The 19,055-nt window shown below is 38.5% G+C and overlaps 1 protein-coding gene and 1 long non-coding RNA gene across 10 annotated transcripts in view; one reads left to right on the top strand and one right to left on the bottom strand.

Moving 5' to 3' along the window:
• NDEL1 (nudE neurodevelopment protein 1 like 1) overlaps nucleotides 1-10,962 on the bottom strand; it is a 24,132-nt gene extending 13,170 nt beyond the window's left edge. For 4 of the 9 annotated variants that reach the window (XR_015732515.1, XM_087887300.1, XM_087887303.1 and 1 more), the window contains exons 1-4: nucleotides 10,094-10,694; nucleotides 2,403-2,500; nucleotides 712-865; nucleotides 138-286 (exon numbers count right to left, since the gene is read on the bottom strand). Coding sequence is in view for 7 of the 9 variants with exons in the window: in XM_087887300.1 (XP_087743426.1) it covers nucleotides 138-286; nucleotides 712-865; nucleotides 2,403-2,488 (389 nt within the window). In the remaining 2 variants the exon portion in view is untranslated. Of the gene's footprint in view, nucleotides 1-137; nucleotides 287-711; nucleotides 866-2,402; nucleotides 2,501-10,093; nucleotides 10,695-10,773 lie in introns of those variants that run through there. The other 5 variants (XR_015732516.1, XM_034407884.3, XM_034407899.3 and 2 more) reach the window with 4 other exon arrangements.
• LOC148115428 (uncharacterized) lies at nucleotides 10,941-18,535 on the top strand. Its single transcript, XR_015732517.1, has 2 exons — nucleotides 10,941-11,123; nucleotides 18,177-18,535. It is a non-coding gene; the product is annotated as an uncharacterized LOC148115428 (long non-coding RNA).
• Nucleotides 18,536-19,055: the final 520 nt, after the last annotated feature.

A 19,055-nucleotide genomic window follows, 5' to 3' on the forward strand; every position in this document is an offset into this window, starting at 1 on the left:
GGGAGTCTGACAAACTTTAGTTTTAGTTGCAGAACTGCACCAATATCAAGTAACCGTTTATAGCACTAAGGAAATAAAAACCTGAGCAATACATGCTTTCTTCTGTCAGATAACTGGCAATCACCAACATTCCTTACCTTTTCGCACGCTCAAGATCGTCATTGGCTTGTTCTAGCTCTCTTACATATTTATGCAATTGGTCTTTAATTGCCCGAGTCTGGCTCAAGTCGTCTTCCAATAAAGACACTTGCTTATAATTTTGTGCATACTGGTGTTCAAGTTTTTCCTGAAAATATAGGACATGAAAAATTCTATACCTCTGAAATTAATCCAAGAAGTTTAAATACATTTCTATGCTACTGTCTGAATGTAGCTATGCAGTGCTTTAGATCTTAAAGAAAAAAATTGCTCTGGAAGACTCTGGCGATAAACAATTGTTGGACCTAGCATGAAATATTCTTGTTAACAACAGTTGAACAGAAGAGGAAACAGTTAACTTAAATTCTTAAAGTTACAAGACATGACCTAGGAAACTTCACTTCTTCAACAACCCACTGATTTGGGTTGAAATTAGTAGACTTGCAATTTTATCAAAGACTGCAAAAATCTTAAAACAAAAGTGATATGCACTTAGATGTATAATCTAAGTGCTCTGTTCTACAGCAAAGAATTGTGCAATAGCAGAAGATATTTTTCCTTCCCAAGCTGTACCTTTAAGGTTTCCACTTCCTGTTTTAATCTTTGGTTGTCTGCTTGTAAATCTCGGTTTCTTTGTTCAGCCTGTACCAGTTGGGCCTCTAACTCTGCTTCCAGTTCTCTGCTGCCTTCCTGAAATTCTGCCAGCTCTTCATGGGCCTCTTGAAAACTATAACAGGAATAATAGTGAATAGAGATTTTTTCCAGGAAGATGCTTTTATGATTAATACAGATATGAGGCTATTTAGTTGTAAAGCAGAAACAATATTTTTGAGGGGACATGGGCACCCACACTGGACCTATTGGCACCTTCTTAATGAAGGTATGTCTTTTTCCAAACTTGCAAGGGAATAAAGACAATAGTGAGAGGCTATAATGACCTTGTCACATTCTATTGGCATACTGTAGCTTTAACTCCAATGCACATTTTCAAGGCTGCTGGCAAGTCAGGAAAAGGCATAGTTCTTTATGGCAGTATCAACAGATGCTGCCAATGTACCCACTTTCATCTTAAGTATCCATTAGACTTTGGATTCAAATAGCCAAATCACTACTTGTCAATATATTAGAAAGCACTGCATTTCTCTATCAATTGCAACAATAGTAAAGATAAAGATTCCCCTCGCACATATGTGCTAGTCATTCCTGACTCTAGGGGGCAGTGCTCATCTCTGTTTCAAAGCCGAAGAGCCAGCGCTGTCTGAAGACGTCTCCGTGATCATGTGGCTGGCATGACTGAATGCCAAAGGCGCACAGAACACTGTTACCTTCTCACCAAAGGTGGTCCCTATTTTTTCTACTTGCATTTTTTACGTGATTTCGAACTGCTAGGTTGGCAGAAGCTGGGACAAGGAACGGGAGCTCAACCCATTGTGCAGCACTAAGGATTCGAACCACTGAACTGCCAACCTTTCAATCGACAAGCTCAGCGTCTTAGCCACTGAGCCACCGCATCCCTTCAACAATAATAGTACATTATTATTTATAATTATTATTATTATTATTACTATAATATATTAAAGTTTGCACAATAATAGTACAAACAACAATAGTACAGGTCTTTATTTTTTTATTAAAGCCGATCAGAACTTTACATATATAATTTTATACATATACAATGTCCTTTGCCGTTTATCTAAGAAACTGCCACTATTGAAATTTTGTAAAATCAGATTAAAAGAGATAATTCTGAACAAATTAAATTCAAACAGATTTCTCCAAAAGTGGTTGGAGATGTGAACATACTTTGGATATTTAGTGGAAATCTAGACAGACATGGGAGTGCTTTGTAATGCTGATCCTCCCAGCTGTCTTTAAAAACAGAGGCAAAGTCTCTCACTATCTAAGAATGAGTTTATCAAAATTAGATAGCCTTGGAAGTAAAATCATACTTCAATAAAAGCAGAACTTTTAGAAAAGAATACCCCCAGTAAAATAGACAAATGTCACAAGAGTCTGAATTAGCAGAGTTTCTGAAGTGATAAAGGCCCTATTGTTTGCAAAAAGAGATTCCATATAGGGCAAGGTCACCTCCAATAGAGATTCTATTCATGTATCCTCGAGCATTAAGTCTAGTCAATTCAAGCATAATGCTATTTTTGAGATATTTGGCTTCCATCTGCAGGCTTCTGGATCACAAAGAGAACATTGTTAATGCATTCAAATATCAGAGTAAAACTCATAATAACCCAGTATCAGAATCATACCTTTGTTTATATTTTAAAGTCAGCTCTTTCCAGTATGCAGCTTCTTCCTCTGAAGTTGAAAACTCTGGAATTTCTTCACAATCCATGATAAGAATTACCTATAAAAGGGACAAGTTATTTAGTTAATAAAATCATGAGATCTCCTTTGCTCCCAGGTAAACTCTCTGTCAGTTTTTCAAAGCTATAAGGCAGTTCTTCTATTCATGACCTCACAGGAATAATGTGGTTATACTAATTTCCATCTCCAAAAATAATTAACCAGCAAATCCAACTTTTTTTTAATGAAAGCCAGAAGTGTTATATTTTTTCTCATGTCCAGTCAAATTAAAACAAAAACTTTATGGGTGAATGCATATGAATATCTGAAAAAAATTAAATCAGAATCACAGTATCCAAAGAGAGGCATCAATTATTTCCTTGTTCAATAATCCGCCTATTAGTTTTACAAAATATTAACCAGAAATTTCCTTTTACAAGACATAGAGTATCAGCTGGAGAGACATTTAAATTAGGGGTGCTATGGGAGGGGGAGGCAGCATTACATTCTACTGCGTGCTACAATCTTGAACCAATTGTTTCCTATTGCTGCTGATCTTTTGAAAAAAGACGAGGGGTCATGTTCATAGATATCCCACACACTAATCTCACTTTCAAAGATATTAAGCAGCAGCTCATTCTTTTATTATAATTGTTCCACTGCCCTTCAATCATATTCTCAGACCAGCTTGTAAAATGAATCAGTCAAATAATTAGTACATTGCTAATTGCCTCCTTTCACAGAATTGTGCAAATCCCAACGCCAGCTAAATGAATACTAGCAGTGGAATAAAAAAAACCACCCAGATCTTATACTGTAACATTAATATTTGTTTTCCTAAATATTCTTTGTATCCATTTTTAACATAAACAAAAATAAATTAAGATTCATCTTAAATTTTTGGAGAAGAATTACAGACTTCCTCAGATCTCACATCTTCATGAAAGCTAAAGCTAGAACAGTGATTTTTGATAATCATCAGTCATTTCCCCCTCAGACAGAAAGTCTAGCTCTTTTCAGTTCTGTGACCCACATTTTTTATTCAAGCAATGAAAGACAAATACTAGATACTCTACTGTACATGACTGAACAGTGGAAATGTCCAAACCTCCTCCCTCTCCAAAACAAGCCAAAAAGGAAAGTTGAAACTGTAACAAAAAGCAGTACAGTAGCTTTTGAACTCAGTATAACTAAATAGCCTTCAGATAAACAGTGAAAAAAAGTAGTGAATGAACTGTTTGTGTTTTGCCATTTTCCTTCTATCTATATACGCTGTACATGGTCTCTAAACAAAACAACATAAACTCCCTGAACTAGAACGCAAATCTTTCTTTGAGAGGGCACAGAAACCTTGCAGGTAAAACAGATATCATCAGAGAAAGTACTAATTGTTCAATGGAAGCTTTGGACTTGATAAATCTTAACCCCCTATTACTATAGTAATATTGGTTCTTCTTAGTCGAAGTGCTATTTAAAACAATTTGCACATACTAAAAACAAACTAACAAACTACTGACAGCGCTTCTAAATCACTACAGTACAGTTCTGCTTTTATACCTAAGGTCTTTAACTTGACTTTGCAATTTAAAGAAATAGTACCAAGGGAGTAACACAGAAAAACTCCAGAATACAATTAAGTAATGCAACATTAATTTGCCTTCAGCAAAGCATCTAAAAGAGGGTTTCAACAGTGTGCTGAATAAAATCTAACAAACCACAACACAAGATATTATTTGAACCTAGATAAAGTCATCTGTCATATTTTAATATTTTTAGCTGTGGATTACAGCTAAAAATATTAAAATATTAGAAACCAACTGTTTTCATTCACTAAGCTATGGCTTAGCAAAAAATATAAACTCAATCACAGGGTCTGGAAATAACACAATTAGTTAAAAGTTACACCCTAGAATATGATCACAATGAAATTTGAATAAGAGAGAAGCCATATTAACACTGCTTAGGTTAAAATCCAAAAAAATCATAGCTTAAACTAAAAATTTCAAACAAAATAGTGCTTTTTTTCTTACACCCCCATGTATACAATGTAATTAAGAAATATTGCTATGCGGTCTCTTAAACTGTTTATTTTGAAAAAAGTTAATATTATTTTTTAAAAAATAACATGAAACTGACAAGAAACCAAAGGGAATATATGCTAAACTTTACAAAACAAAGGGCAAAACAAAGAGAATGATCACTATCTTGATTCATTGTAGAGATTCATTCTACATAATCAGGGTGTAACAATAACAGTGGGTGTTCATTAAAAGAAAAATGCTAATCTTGTAGAACCTAGAAGACATATCAAATTAATTTCTCTAAAGTTCACCCTTTAAATAACCACTTCAGGGATTGCTACAATTGGGCAAAAAACAATCTTGGTTGAAAATTGCTTGAGTTCTGCATGTCACAAAATAAGAGTTCAAGTATCTGACATCTCTTCCCCCCCTTCAAGTACATGTATCAAAGAACTATTAAATATGGTACATACAGAAAAGAATAAAACTGATATATCAAGATAAGAGCTATTACTATGTTTCATTCTCTACAGAGATCTCCTGTAGCATCAAACAAGACTGAAAACAGCAATACTGCATTGTCAAATATTATGGTTTCCCAAAAAATTTTATTAAATTTCTACACTGCCCATCTCACCTGTGTGATTAATATTGGCCAAGAACACCCACATATGTACCTGCATTAATGAATTCTCTTAAGAAACTTTTTCACGTGTTAGTTTGTTGAATCTCTGATTTTTATTTATTATTTAAATAAAGTCAGGACCTAACAGTGTTCCATGGCAAGGGTATGTACATTTTCTTGCATGGAAAATAGCTGCTGAAAAGCAGCCAAGCAGAAAAACTATTCTTGGCTCAAGAACCTAACCGGGCAATATCTTCCAGTTGCAAGAAATTAATCAATTTCCATACTCCTGTTTTTCATGCTCAATATTAACACAAGTGCAGTTCAGTAGTGTTCAAACAGAAGAGCCCATAATATATTGGATTCTCATATAGCAATCCCAAAATGTTCTAATACAGAAGTAACTACATAAGAACATATGACCGCTCCACCCATTGTTTTCCAAATTTAAAATCTCTTTTCTGAAAATGTATTTACTATGGGGAAAAAATACTTCAATGCACAAAATCACAGGAAATCTATGTTGTACTGAATTAAGTCTTGATCTTGGGGGACAATATTCTCATAATCTATGCAGTTGTAAATATTGGGGATTCATATTCTTCAGAAAAGAATTATCTCATGCATATTCCCTGATATTTTTCATCTTACTGTGACTCCTATCACATGTATCCCTATGCTAATTTTTGCAAGTAGTCTGGTTCAATGATAATATTAACTCAATCACTCAAATCAAATTAAGCAGGGATATACGTTATCTCACCACCTACCTATTGGTCTTGTCCAGAGACAGAAACAGATACTGTTTTACATGTATTCTAATGCTCCCCTTTTTATTCAGCTTCTTGGACAAATCTAACTTTGCCTCTTCTAACAAACAACATAATAGTTTGGAAGAAGAAAGCATTTTCCTTTTAGTGGACAGACATTTTTTAGTATTCTGAAGGGTAGCTACATTTTATTCATTCACCACTGCTAATAATCATTTAATAAAGTATTTACCTTGTTATTTCATTCGGCTACAGAGGTAGTTGCACTTAAATACAGTGTTCTATTTTTACATGCTTACATATAGGTCTTTGACTGAGTTAATCATCTGCTATTCCCAATCCCAAAATCTTGATTTAGGGATTGGGGTAATATTAAGCTTATAAACTACCCTGTGCTAAATCAGCAAATCACAGTCCTTATTTAATGATTAAATTAGAAAATAAAACCAATTTTCTAATTTTAGCTTCAATTTCAATTTAAAGTCTACCTATGCTTAGTGGTTAGAGCTACATAGCTAATGATACATTAATTAGAAAAGATAAAAGCAGAGAGTATATCTTTAACTAGACAAGAACAATGGCTAAACTGGATCTATTGATAAAGCCCAGTGAGAACATTGCCACTGTTGCAGACTTTTCTCTAAAAGGAGAAAAATTTACATAAAGGTTAAATGTACATGTATGGAATCCTTCCTAATTTTCTTCTGAACTCCTCCCAGTGTGAGAAACAAAAAAATTTTATACTCTACTATTATTAGGAAGTACACAGAAAAGTCAATTATGACAAAGTAAGTTATAAAAATTCATATTTTGATTACATAAAAGAAAAATCCGTTATAGCATGAAATGACTAAAAACTCACATGAATGTATTAAAACATATTAAATGTACACTTAAATGTAAACTATATGTTTCTACAATATTTATCTTTTAATAAGAATTATTATATCCTATATTGATTTTTATATAGGTGTTACATACATATCATAAAACTGACTTAAGTTCAGTTAGTTTTCTGTGTAAAAGAAGCAGAAGCCAAAGTTTCTTACTGCCAAGTTACTCAAAACAATACAATCATTTTAATACATATTTTCTTAAAAGAGCTAGAACTAGTAAGTCACCAGATACCAGTAAGAAAACTGGTTTATTAGATGCAGCTTTTTATTCTACTTTACTACTATTCACAGACTACTATAATAGCCTAAAACACAAAGTGAAAAACCATGGTTTATAAACTAAATTGGTTGGGTTTGTACAAACTACAGAACCAAATAAAACTACATTATGACTGTACAGACCAGATTAATAACTGTCAAGAACATCTGATTATATTACACTTCTGTTGTTTCCCTCCTTAACAAAATGGCAATGCATAATGTAATTAATCAAAGAAACACTGTCTCCATTTACAAATGTAACGGTGGTTGTATTCAAGGTTTCCATGGATGTAAGTCATACTAGCAAAACAGATTTTCTGTGAATGATGCAAGTTTCATTCATGTGACTTCAGATCTACAGAGGCTCTTGAGTAAACATCAGAATGAGCCAGGCACACTTCCCGGCTTGCTCTAATTATTTCCAGGCAGCAAGTTAAAGGAATGACCTCTGACATTTTTAAGTATATGTTACAAAACCCTGCACTTTTAAAAATGTACAGGATCCTGAAATAGCTACCATAAACTATTACACAAACTAAAACATGTTCACACAGACTTTAAGAAACAAAAAGCAACCAGTGGGGTGGCAATAAAAAGTAGATAAACTCATTTAATGACTGAAGAAAGCTAGAGTATGAGTATGCTAAATAAAACAGAATTGAAGATTTTTTATGGCAGTCATTTTTCTTTAAAGTCATTACTATACAAGTAATGCTAACTCAGCCTATATAGAAGATACATGTTTAGAATTTTCCTCCAGAAAGATGACACTGAGTTTTCAATGGATACTTTTGCTTGGAATCAGTTCAAAGGAGAAGCACCTCTATAGCCTGACAAACAGCTGTTATTTTTAAAGAAGCATGTAAAAGTTGATTTTAAAACTGAAATATCAATATTTTTCAATCCCACATTTATTGTGGCAGACCATAGTTATGGGCATATTGTTGATCCATCTTAAGGTGGATAATTAGAACATAGGTTTTGAGTACAGCCACAAAATTAACAGATATCACTCCCTCTTTACCACTATTTTCAAAATATGCAGCTTTCTTCCTATGAAATCTATAGAACACATTCAGCATGTTTATAGGGTCACAAAAATATAGTCTTCAACCATAAAAGACTTCCACTAAATTTATTTAGGAAATTCAAGCATTCTTTTTAAAAAAGTAACAACTTTTCTACCACATGGAAGAATCCAAGTGACAAAAGTAATATATTTGTGACATGTTAAAGATTAATTTATTATTAATTAAAATTCTCAAGTGAGGAGTATTTTTTCTGGATATTCTAAAAATTATTTGGTAGTTTTTCAAACAGTGTTGCTAAGTATATCTCAATGAAGATCAAGTTCTTTAAGCAAAAGTGAATGTTTAGGTGAATTTAGTTTTGCTGATGGCTATTTTGCATCATAAGCATTTCTCATAATCACCTTCCATCAGCTCAGTATCGAACAATATTGTACCTGCCACTTCTTCCTCCTAAGCAATTGGAAATTGTTTCAGTGACTCAGGGGAATGTAAGTCTTCTGACATCAGCAGTATATTTGTGTATCTTAGCAACCAACTGAGAAGCAAAACACTTTTCATTTTCCCAACATGACAGAATATTGTTATGAGGATTCTAAATATCAACAAGTTGGTCCTAGAAAGCAATTCTTATTAGGCATCAGAAGCAATGGTACTTTGGATTTAAAGTGTCTACACGAACTGCAAAATGACACCAAAATGACACCATGTATGCAATGATATTATCAAATAAATGCCACTATAATATACTTGTACATCTGATACAAGTATATAAATAGCATTTGCATGCTATCTTCATGTGCATTTCTTCATCTGCCCCTTGTGCCCACTGCAGATACTCATGAAAAAATACAGATCTATTCTAATTTACATGCCATTTGTTTTCCCTTTTACTTGGGAGAGGAATATGAAGAGATTGGAAGATACAAGTAAGATTGATTAAAATCAAATGTGACGGGAGCAGCCATGTTTGTTGTTCTCTGATCCAATCACATATAATGAACAATGAAAGTGAAATCTATCTTTCAGAGCAAAAGATGGAAGAGCGCTGTGGAACAAAACCTAGATCTCTAGCCCTTGGGATTTAAAACAAAGTTATAGCTCTGGTATCAATTACAAGCACCAAAAGCACCTTCATACATAAGCAGGGCAAAATATGTCAACAAATGAGGGTGTTCTTATTGTGTTTGATTCTAAAAATATAAAGTTGAAGTTTAAAACTGCAATATAAAAAGCATAAATATTATGACATGCTTTTTGTAGTCATGTCACCTCAACTGTAAAAAAATTAAAAAAAGCTTCTCCTTTCTGGCAAAACTAACATGTTACTCACAGGAAACCACATTCAAAATGAGTCATGCAAGCAGTCTTCAATACCGGAAGGAATTTAAGGCACCTAAGATTTGATACGCATAGATAGATGCGAGTTACTACACAGGATGTACAATAAAGCAGCTGATAACCCATCTGGTTTTGACCAGGTTCAAAACTGAAATTAGCCATTTCCAGGGAAGAAAAAATCAGAAGCCATGCTTTATTGGCCAGGATGACTTTACAAAACCGACCCTACCGCACCAGAGGCGCTATATAGACTGTTTCAACAAGATGAATGGGAAAAGTGAGGTTTTGAGCACCTGTAAACCAGGGGCTGCTTCATAAACCGACCCAGACATCCGGTTGGTATCTGTGGAAAGCAAGAATGCTGGCTTGCATGGGCTATTTCCTATTATTATTATTATTATTATTATTATTATTATTATTATTATTATTATTATTATTACTATTATTATTACTATTATTACTATTATTATTATTATTTGGTTAGACCCAAGGAGAAGCAAAAGACGAAGTGAAGAGGAAAAACCCATAATCCGCAACCGACACAGGATGGGTTTAAAGGGAGCGAGAGGACTGTCAGGAGAGCAACGCGAACACGAACAGAGAGAGAGGATGCTTCGCCCCGGCGGTGGATAAGCAGCTTTTGCGATACCGTGAAGCAGGGGAAAAAAAACCAAAACCGGCTTAAGGATTAATGGAGGGGAAAAAAACAGACCTGGGCCTTGAGGCGAGTCACGGGGGCAACGGCCGGAAATCTTCAGCATTAACAAGAGACCTAAGAGGGCGGATTATGCAGCTCCTGAAGAAGGGCAGATCCGGAGAAGACGCCGAAAAGTGTCCCCCTTCACCGGGAGGCGCAGGCCGAGAGGTTGAGGTGGGTGGGGGAAGAGCGAAAGAGCCCGGAGACAGCGACCCTCTCCCGAAAAGACCTACAATCCCTTGCTTGCCCTTTTCCTCAACCGCCCAAACGACCACAGGATGGGTGGGAGGGGGGGGGAGAGAAGAGTAACGCGTCCTACTCGCTCTTTCGGGGAGGAGGAGGGGGGGATCCTGGCCTGGCCCGCCCCGCCGCTCCTTTACGCGCTGAGTGACACGCACAGTCCCCAGCCAGTCGCCGCCGCTCAAGAGCTCCCGCTCTGACTAATAGGAAAAAGAGCCGACGGGCGAAATCTGCCCCGTTGTCAGTTCGCAGCCAATCGGCGTGAGGGAGTTGAAGCGGCCGAACTCGTGGGTTTGCGGGGCGGGGGGGGTAGGGGGGAGGAGGAGGAGGGGGGTGGGAGTCACTTGGTTCTTAGTGCCTTAGCCTGCCTCGAGCTAGGAACGCCCCGGGCGCGTGCATGGAGAGACGCCGTGCCCCCACCCCCTCCCGGCTTTATTCCTCGCGCTCTTCCTTACCCGTCCAGTGTGTTCTGTCACGGCCGCTACTCCTGCTGCTACTGCTCCCGCCGCCAATGTAGCCGCATCGCCTTACTCGCTGACACAGCTCCGAACCTTGCCTCATCCGGGCATTCACCGGCAAAAAAAAAAAAAAAAAGCACGTCACAGAGAGGGCGAGGCCACAACGGAGACGAGAACAACCCCTTTGAAAGGCGGGGCGGCGTACTTGAGTGACACCCGCCGCGTGATGTTTGTGCAGCTGTTTCGCCTCTCGCGAGATGCTTTGAGTGGACTGTTTTGGGAGATGCTTATTCGTCGGCGAGCTGATATTTGGGAAGACGCGAAGTATGAATTAATGGGCTTTTATTGTAAGTGAGCTTGCAAAATCTGGTTCCACGTTGTGCCTGCTTGCCCTTCAAAAAGCACGCGTTGGACTACACCTGGATGGTAGAGGTTTTGATACAGATTTTGTAATGAGAAAAGTTAAGGGTGCAATCAACGGGTTCGTTTAGCAATAGCACTTACCCTTATACACTGCTTTCCAGCCCTCTCTAAGCAGTTTACAGAGTCAGCATAAATCTGGGTCCTCATTTTACCGACCTCAGATAGGATGGAAGGCTGAGTCAACCTTGAGCTGGTGAGACGTTTGTAAATAAAGCTGTGTTTCCTCCAGTGACTTTAAGTATGAGGATGGTCGTAAGTCACTTTTTTCAATGCTGTTTCAGAATGATTGCTAAATGGATGATTGTAAATTTAGGATTACAGGTCGTTCTCAATTTACAACAGTTCGTTTAGTTGACCGTTTGAAGCTACAATGGCACTGAAAAAATGACTTAATGACTATTTTTCACACATGACCATCGCAGCATCCCCATAGTTATGTGATCTATATTTGGATGCTTGACAAGTGACTCGTATTTATGATGGTTGCAGTTTCCTGGCTTCATATGATCCCCTTTTACAACCTTCTGACAAGCAAAGTCAATGGGCAAGCCAAGTTCACTTAACAACCTTGCTATTAACAACCTTGCTATGAACTTAACTGGTTCACTTAACAAATGTGGCAAGAAAAGTCGTAAAATGGGGCAAAAATCACTTAAGAAATTTCCCACTTAGCAATATAAATTTTGAGCTCAATCGTGGTCATAAGTTGAGGACTACCTGTAGGTGTATCAGGTTCTTAGTGATGGCATCTAGATATTTTTTTAAACTCTTAAGCATGGTCATTGTTTGTTTTTCAGATGCGTGTAACAACGTTTATATTTGAAGTTGTCCTGCAATGAATACTTGGTGCTTTTATTGTGTATTAAATAACACAGGGCTAAGCATGCATAGCTATAAGACTCAGGTCTCTGATTTTTCAAAAGAGCAATGACCCCTTAAAGTGTCACATTATTCTGAATTGGCTATATGGGCTGAGATCAAAGATAATGCTTTCCCATGTAGGTTTGAGAATTCTCTCCAAAGTGAAAAGAGTCTGCATCATTGGTGGAGAGCAGTTGATAGGAGCAATAGAGAGCAAAAAAGGAGGTAGGTCTAGTTTATCTGTGTGGGAGAGCTGATTTGTTCACAGGAAGTAAAGACCGGAAGGAGTACAGGAAGCAGACTAAGAAGTATTTTGTAAGTGTGCCTATCTCCAGAGTTCTTGAATGCAACAAACTGTTCCTGAGACTGAGATAAAGTGCTATGCTATGCATATCAAAAATAAAAGAGATCAAGAAAGGGCATTTGTTGAAATACAATGGCTGACAAGCTGGATTTGAGGCTTATGCTAATTTAGTTCTTTATGGGGGAGTGTTGGGGGTATGTGTCATTTTATCACAATCTTCCACAATCTTCTGAGGTTGTCCACCAGAAGTGATTGATGGACCCAATGGGTTTGAGACCTTGATATTTTCCCCAAGGATTTGATGGATGTTCAGCCAAACCCTAGCAGCCATCTGGAATGGGCAGGTGACTTAGTGGGATGAATTAGCTAAGTTTAAGGAGAATTAAGAGGATACTTTAGAATGCAAGAACTACTACCTTTTCTTCCATTATCATTGTTCCTAACATTGTTAGATCCATAGTTTTATTTGATTTTTATTGCACAAATGTGGTTCCTGTTTGACAATTGCAACCTTTTCCTCTTTGGCCTTTCTTTATTGGCACATTAATCCTACTCTGTCCTCTAATCCTTTAAGGCAGCTGTTCAAATACTGTTTGCCATAGAATGAAGATTTCCAGAATGGATGGGCAGAATCTCTGCTCACTTGCAAAGAGCTAATATTCCCCAATTTTGTACAGGTAGTCTTTGACTTACAATAGTTCATTTAGTGACCATTTGAAGTTATAACAAAACAGAAAAAGTGACTTATGACTATTTTTCACACTTAAGATCAGCATCCCCCAAAATCAAAATTCAGACGCTTGGCAACTGACTCACATTTATGATGATTGCAGTGTCCTGGGGTCATGTGATCTTCTGAAGTCAGACTTAACAAACATGTTACTAATTTAACAACTACAGTGATTCACTTAATTGTGCCAAGAAAGATCATAAAATGGGGCAAAATTCATTTAACAACTGTTTCACTTAGCAAGAGAAATTTTGGGCTCAGTTGTTGTTCTAAGTTGAGGACTACCTCTAGTTTTCTTCAGAAATCACTGCTGCTTCATGCCTTAAAATGGCCACAAAGTAAATTAAGTATGAGACTTCCTTTGAGGAAAAATGCTGGCGGTTGCATGCCTTCGAAGATACTGCACTGCAAAATACTCCGCCCCACATATGTTCTTTGTTCTTTCTCACAAACACATTTTCTCTCAAACATAAACTCCACACAGTGTACACTTTGTTTTCCCATAATTGCATATTCCATTCTGATCTATCGCACAAACACATACCCGATTCATGTTATCTTTACATCTTTATACACATGTTTTTGCATAAATTCCATTCATACAGACCTCCATTTAATTTGTTATATTCAGACCTTATCTGGCATAATGTGTTTTCTTTCCATTCTTGAATCAAAAGAAAAGTATGTTGGTATGGAAAGTATTGTCTCTACAACCTGTCTTTACCTCACTCTGGCAATGTGGCCACTCAGCATTACTGCCTGAATATACTGTACTATAATGCAACGTGGGACAGTAATTGGCAGAATCCCTGTTTTTCTTCTTCCTCCCACACAGTGTTGTCTATCATCAAGTAAACAACCTACAGTTGTTCTCCTGAACCTGTTTTTGGATAAGACTGGTGGCTCCAAAGGCTTGCTGCCATAATCATCTGAAATATTTTCTGTGGATATGCAGCTTTCAGGATCAATATACATCCAAGACAAGCCTGGTCAGCTTGAATTCAGTATTTAGCACTGAGTAAGAACACTGACAAGGGGAGCATTTGCTCCAAAGCAAGAGTTGTGGCTAAAACATATGATGAATGGTTGCAAGTATTTGGCATGGCTAGTCTAGTGATGAGAAGGACCAGGGGGAGACATGATAGCAGTGTTCCAATATTTGAGGGGCTGCCACAGAGAGGAGGGGGTCAAGCTATTTTCCAGAGCACCTGAAGGCCAGACAAGGAATAATGGATGGAAACTCATCAAGGAGAGATTCAATCTAGAAATAAGGAGAAACAATAAGTGAGAACAATCAATCAATGGAACAGCTTGCCTCAAAAGTTGTGGGAGCTTCATCACTGGAAGCTTTCAAAAAGAGACTGCCCTGCCATCTGTCAGAAATGGTGTTGGGTCTCCTGCTTGGGCAGGGGGTTGGACTAGATGACCTACAAGGTTCCTTCCAACTCTGTTAATCTGTTAATCACAGTAGGCTTGTTATGAGGTTAAGGCGCATGAAGGGAAATAGCCACTGGGTTTTGTTCTGCCTGTATTTTCTTAGCCAAAGCAGTCTTGCCATAAACAAATCCAGAGTTTCTTGCAATGAGTCTCCATGCAGAATTTCCATTTCAGGCAGAGCAGCTGCTTCAATCTATGCAGCTATAACCAACATTTTAATATCTACCCATTTGCCTGGCCACAAAGAGCTTCCAGTTCAGGTTGAACTGGCAAATCTGAAGTGCCCAAGTGGGGAGGGGGGGGAACCCTAGAGGATCACAGCTGACTGGGTTCCAGAGAATGTCTTTGGCTGGCGAAGACCCCTCTACCAGCTGATATAAAGTCTTGAGGTTTATCTCTGGTTGTCTGCTTAGACAGTTGGAATTTTTATCTATCCCATTGACTAGATCAGGCCCGTCCAACATAGTGATGGCAGGAAGCCCATCAAGCACTCCTGTGTGGCCCATCAGTGTTTTTCTTTTTAAAATGAATTTACCACCACCAACTATCACACCACCAGGAAGGATTTGAGGCCCTGCCCCAAAGCACATACTCCAGGCTTTACCTACGTCACCAGCTCTATCATTGCCACCTCTCTGCTGGTTGCTGAACAGGTGATTCGCACACCAGCTATTTCTTTGTGGCCCACAATTAATTTACCATGTGGCCTTTCCTCTTCTATGAATTGTGCAGGTCTGGCCTAGATCAAAGTCAAGATCAGCAGGGTCAAGTACAGAACCTTTCTAATCCTTGCTCAAAGGCAGGTTTGTCATCATGGGATTAAGGAGAAGGCTGATAAGCAGTTGCAAGCTAGACACTGCCTGCCCAGAGGAGTTCCTGATCCTACTTTTTTCTATGAACAGCTGTCATTAATTAAGATAAAAGGATAAGGTGTTGCATTCCAAGTAGAATAAAAGCAGTACGGGTAGTCCTTGACTGATGAGCACAATCAAGCCCAGAATTTATGTTGCTAAATGAGAAATTTATGACATGGGTTTTGCCCCATTTTATGACTTTTCTTGCCACATTTGTTAAGTGAATCACTGCAGTTATTAAATTAGTAACACAGTTAAGTGAATCACAAAAGATGATCACATGACCCTGTGTTCTGCCCCAGCTACGGACCACAAAGAACGCAGCACACACAAAGTCCGTACAAACCTTAATTTACTAATTAAGGACTACTAATGAGCTTTCTTAGTAGTTCCTCAAACAGAAGTACAGTTTAAATCAGTATTTTCTGAACAAGGGCTATTAAATTTAACTTCATTAAGAGCCAACAAGAGTCCAAGGAATAATAACTCAATTCTGAGGCACAGTCTTTCAGATAACCGTAAACTCACTGTGGTGGCAGAATGCCCAGAAGCAATTTGCAGGAAAAATTACAAGAGAGAAGCAAGAGCCAATCAGACGTTTCTGGAGGCAAATACGCGAAGGAATATGAACGAAGTTGTTTTCTTCAAATTGCCTCAGTCGTCGTCATTCCTTAAATAGGCTAGGGGAGTGGCCAATTAGCCCCAAGCCTTACTTTCGAGGAGACCTCCTCCTGAGGAGCCATTCCTGCCTTTTGGCAGCTCTGCGCGCCCATGCATTGAGAAGAGGCTCCTCTTCTTCTTCCTCTTCACTTATGGGAGCTTCTGGAGGTTCTGAAGGCCTTGGCTGAATCCACGCCTCTGACACCAAATCTTCTCCAGCCTCCTCATTGTCTGACTCGGGTGCCAGCTGCACAGGCTGCTGGGGAATCACCACACCAGCCTCCTCGCTGTCGGAATCAGCTACCAGCTGCACAGGCCACTGGCGGGCCACAACACCCTGGGACATTGCAACCATCATAAATATGAACTAGTTGTCAAGCATCTAAGAATGTAAATCACGTGACCATAGGGATCAGGGGTGAAATGTAAAATTTGTTACTACCGGTTCTGTGGGTGTGGCTTGGTGGGGCGGGGTAATGTGATGGTGGGCGTGGCCAACTTTTTAAAAAAAACTTTTCAAAGCATTTTTTCTACCACCTCTTCAGCCGAAGAGGTGGCAAAAAAAATGCTTTGAAAACCCTCTGCTGATCAGACAACTCAGCTGGGATCATCAGAGGCTTTTCAAAGCATTTTTTTAACACCTTTTCAGCTGAAGAGGTTGCAGAAATAATGCTTTGAAAAGCCTCTCTGACGATCAGGCAACTTAGCTGGGATCGTCAGAGAGGCTTTTAAAGGCATTTTTTTTCCTACAACCATTTTGGCCGAAGAGGTTGCAGAAAAAAATGCTTTGAAAAGCCTCTGATGATCCCAGCTGAGCTGCGCAATCATCAGAGGCTTTTTTTTTAACTTTTAAAAGCATTTTTTTGGCGGAAGAGGTTGTAGAAAAAATGCTTTTAAAAGTAAAAAAAAAAAAGCCTCTGATGATCATTTGGCTCAGCTGGGCATGGTGGGGGGGGCGCAGGGATTTTTTGCTACCAGTTCTCCGAACCACCTGCCACCATCGCTACAGGATCGGGCAATCCGGTCCGAACCCAGACCATTTCACCCCTGATAGGGATGCTGCAACAGTCTTAAGTGTGAAAAATGGTCATAAGTCATTTTTGTCAGTGTCAGTGTCAGTGTCATCATAACTTCGGCCACTAATTTACTGTTGTAAGTTGAGGATTACCTGGGAATCAACACCTGCTGCAATGGAACCTGAGAGCTAATGGAAGCAACTGCTTCAGGCTTTGTGCAACTTTCTAACAACCTTGTTGCTGTAGGATGCATTCTCAGTGAACTCCTTGCTGATCAGCTAAGCTTAATTGATTCCAAGCATCTGAAAAGCTCCAGCCTAATTAATGGCAATTAATCGTTTACATTTCTAAACTTTGTAAGAATATCCCTGCCTCCCTTCTTTTTACTACATTCCTGTGCTTGGTAGTTCTCCCTGCCAGATCGGAAATGGTATGAATGCAGTTGTGGCCTATGCCCAGCTGTAAAGTGAGCTATAGCTAAGGAAAGGCAGGACTGATGTAACGCGGCCCTTTCCTCTGAGGTTACGTTCACTTTCTTTCCCCCCTGCATTCCCCTACTTAGCTATTGCACCTGACACATGGCAACATCCCTTGCAAATCTGTCTTTGTCCATTACTGACAGGGCTTTCATAGTGTTAACAAAGAGACAGTGTTAGGGCCTCTCTTTCCAGACTGGCTTTATAGAGGCTGCCTGTCTGGTTAACACTGATTTAAAATCGATGTTTGTTTTGAAAGGTTTTTATTTTCTTTTGCTTGCCCCTGTTGCAATCTGCGGTTGTTCCCATGCCTTCTCAACAGGTTTTGAGTCCTTGGGCTTACAAAGGCACAGTCACTTAGCATTAATTGTTTCCTGCACAAGGCAGCCAGTGCTCCCTTGGAGCCACGGTGAGGCTGTTCTTCCCAGGCAGAGCCAAGTCAGTCACTGAAAAGGAGTCCAAAGAAAAGAGACATAATGGGGTGTATAGAAGTGAGATCAGTCTCATGGGGTGGGGTGAATAGGAATGCAGAGTGGCCTGAGAGCAGAAATGGAGGAGTGTCTCATGAAATTTGGGGTCAGGAGTCTCACAAAGCTTTTCTCCCCCCTCTGTTTCATTCTCATGGACGTCTACATGAAGAACTGAGCCCGGTGGGAAATGATGCCTTCAGAGCCTGCTGGCACTTTTCACTGATGCTTTACAGATGTTGTACTTTTGAGGAAACACTTGATGCTTTTACTTAGCACCGATTTTACAACTTTATTTTTGGCTTGCAACTTTGTTCACTGCAAACCGGATTTTAAATATGTGGGCATCTTGAGACTGGAATGCTGCAGCATAGCAACAATGTGCCTACTTGTAACTACAAAAAGTGACTCCCAGTTTACACACAATCTTCTATCTACTTTGAAGTTAGCATGTGGGGAAAAAAATCATTGTTTAGATAAACCAGCCACATTCTTGGAAGTTATGTATAAATAACTGCCGCTCTGCTATTATTTGCATTGTATTTGCTTTTTCTTGAATTGTCAGAAGTACTAAGAACAATATTATGTTTGTATTATAAGATTATTATTTTTAACAGTGGTACATAAATTTCATCTGTGAAAACAACTAGGAATGCAGCACCAATATTAAGAACGCTTTCATAGGGTCTCCAAGATATAAAAGACATAGAGATCAGTGATTGATTGATTATGAATCAATAAATCAGAGTCAACTCTTAGTAATCACAAGAATAGATTTTGTCCAAGAGGAGCTGTTCCCAACTTAGTCTTCAGGTCTTCCAGTGATGCATCTAATAGAGTTTTGCTCTATTGTGCTGTTTCTTGTAATGTAGCTAATCCCAAACATTTTATTTCAGAGCAAAGGAGAGGCATTCTGCCCATCCCCTCATTCTTGTACAGGAGCCAAATGCAGCAGAAATTGCTTGTTTTAAATGTTATCTCATGTCAGGGCCAGTTTTGATATGGGTTATTGATCTAGTATTCTTAAAGATTTGGGAATCTAGAGCAAGTG

This window comes from Pantherophis guttatus, chromosome 2 (genome assembly GCF_059756535.1).
Source record: "Pantherophis guttatus breed Tessera chromosome 2, ASM5975653v1, whole genome shotgun sequence".
Classification (NCBI taxonomy): domain Eukaryota; kingdom Metazoa; phylum Chordata; class Lepidosauria; order Squamata; family Colubridae; genus Pantherophis; species Pantherophis guttatus.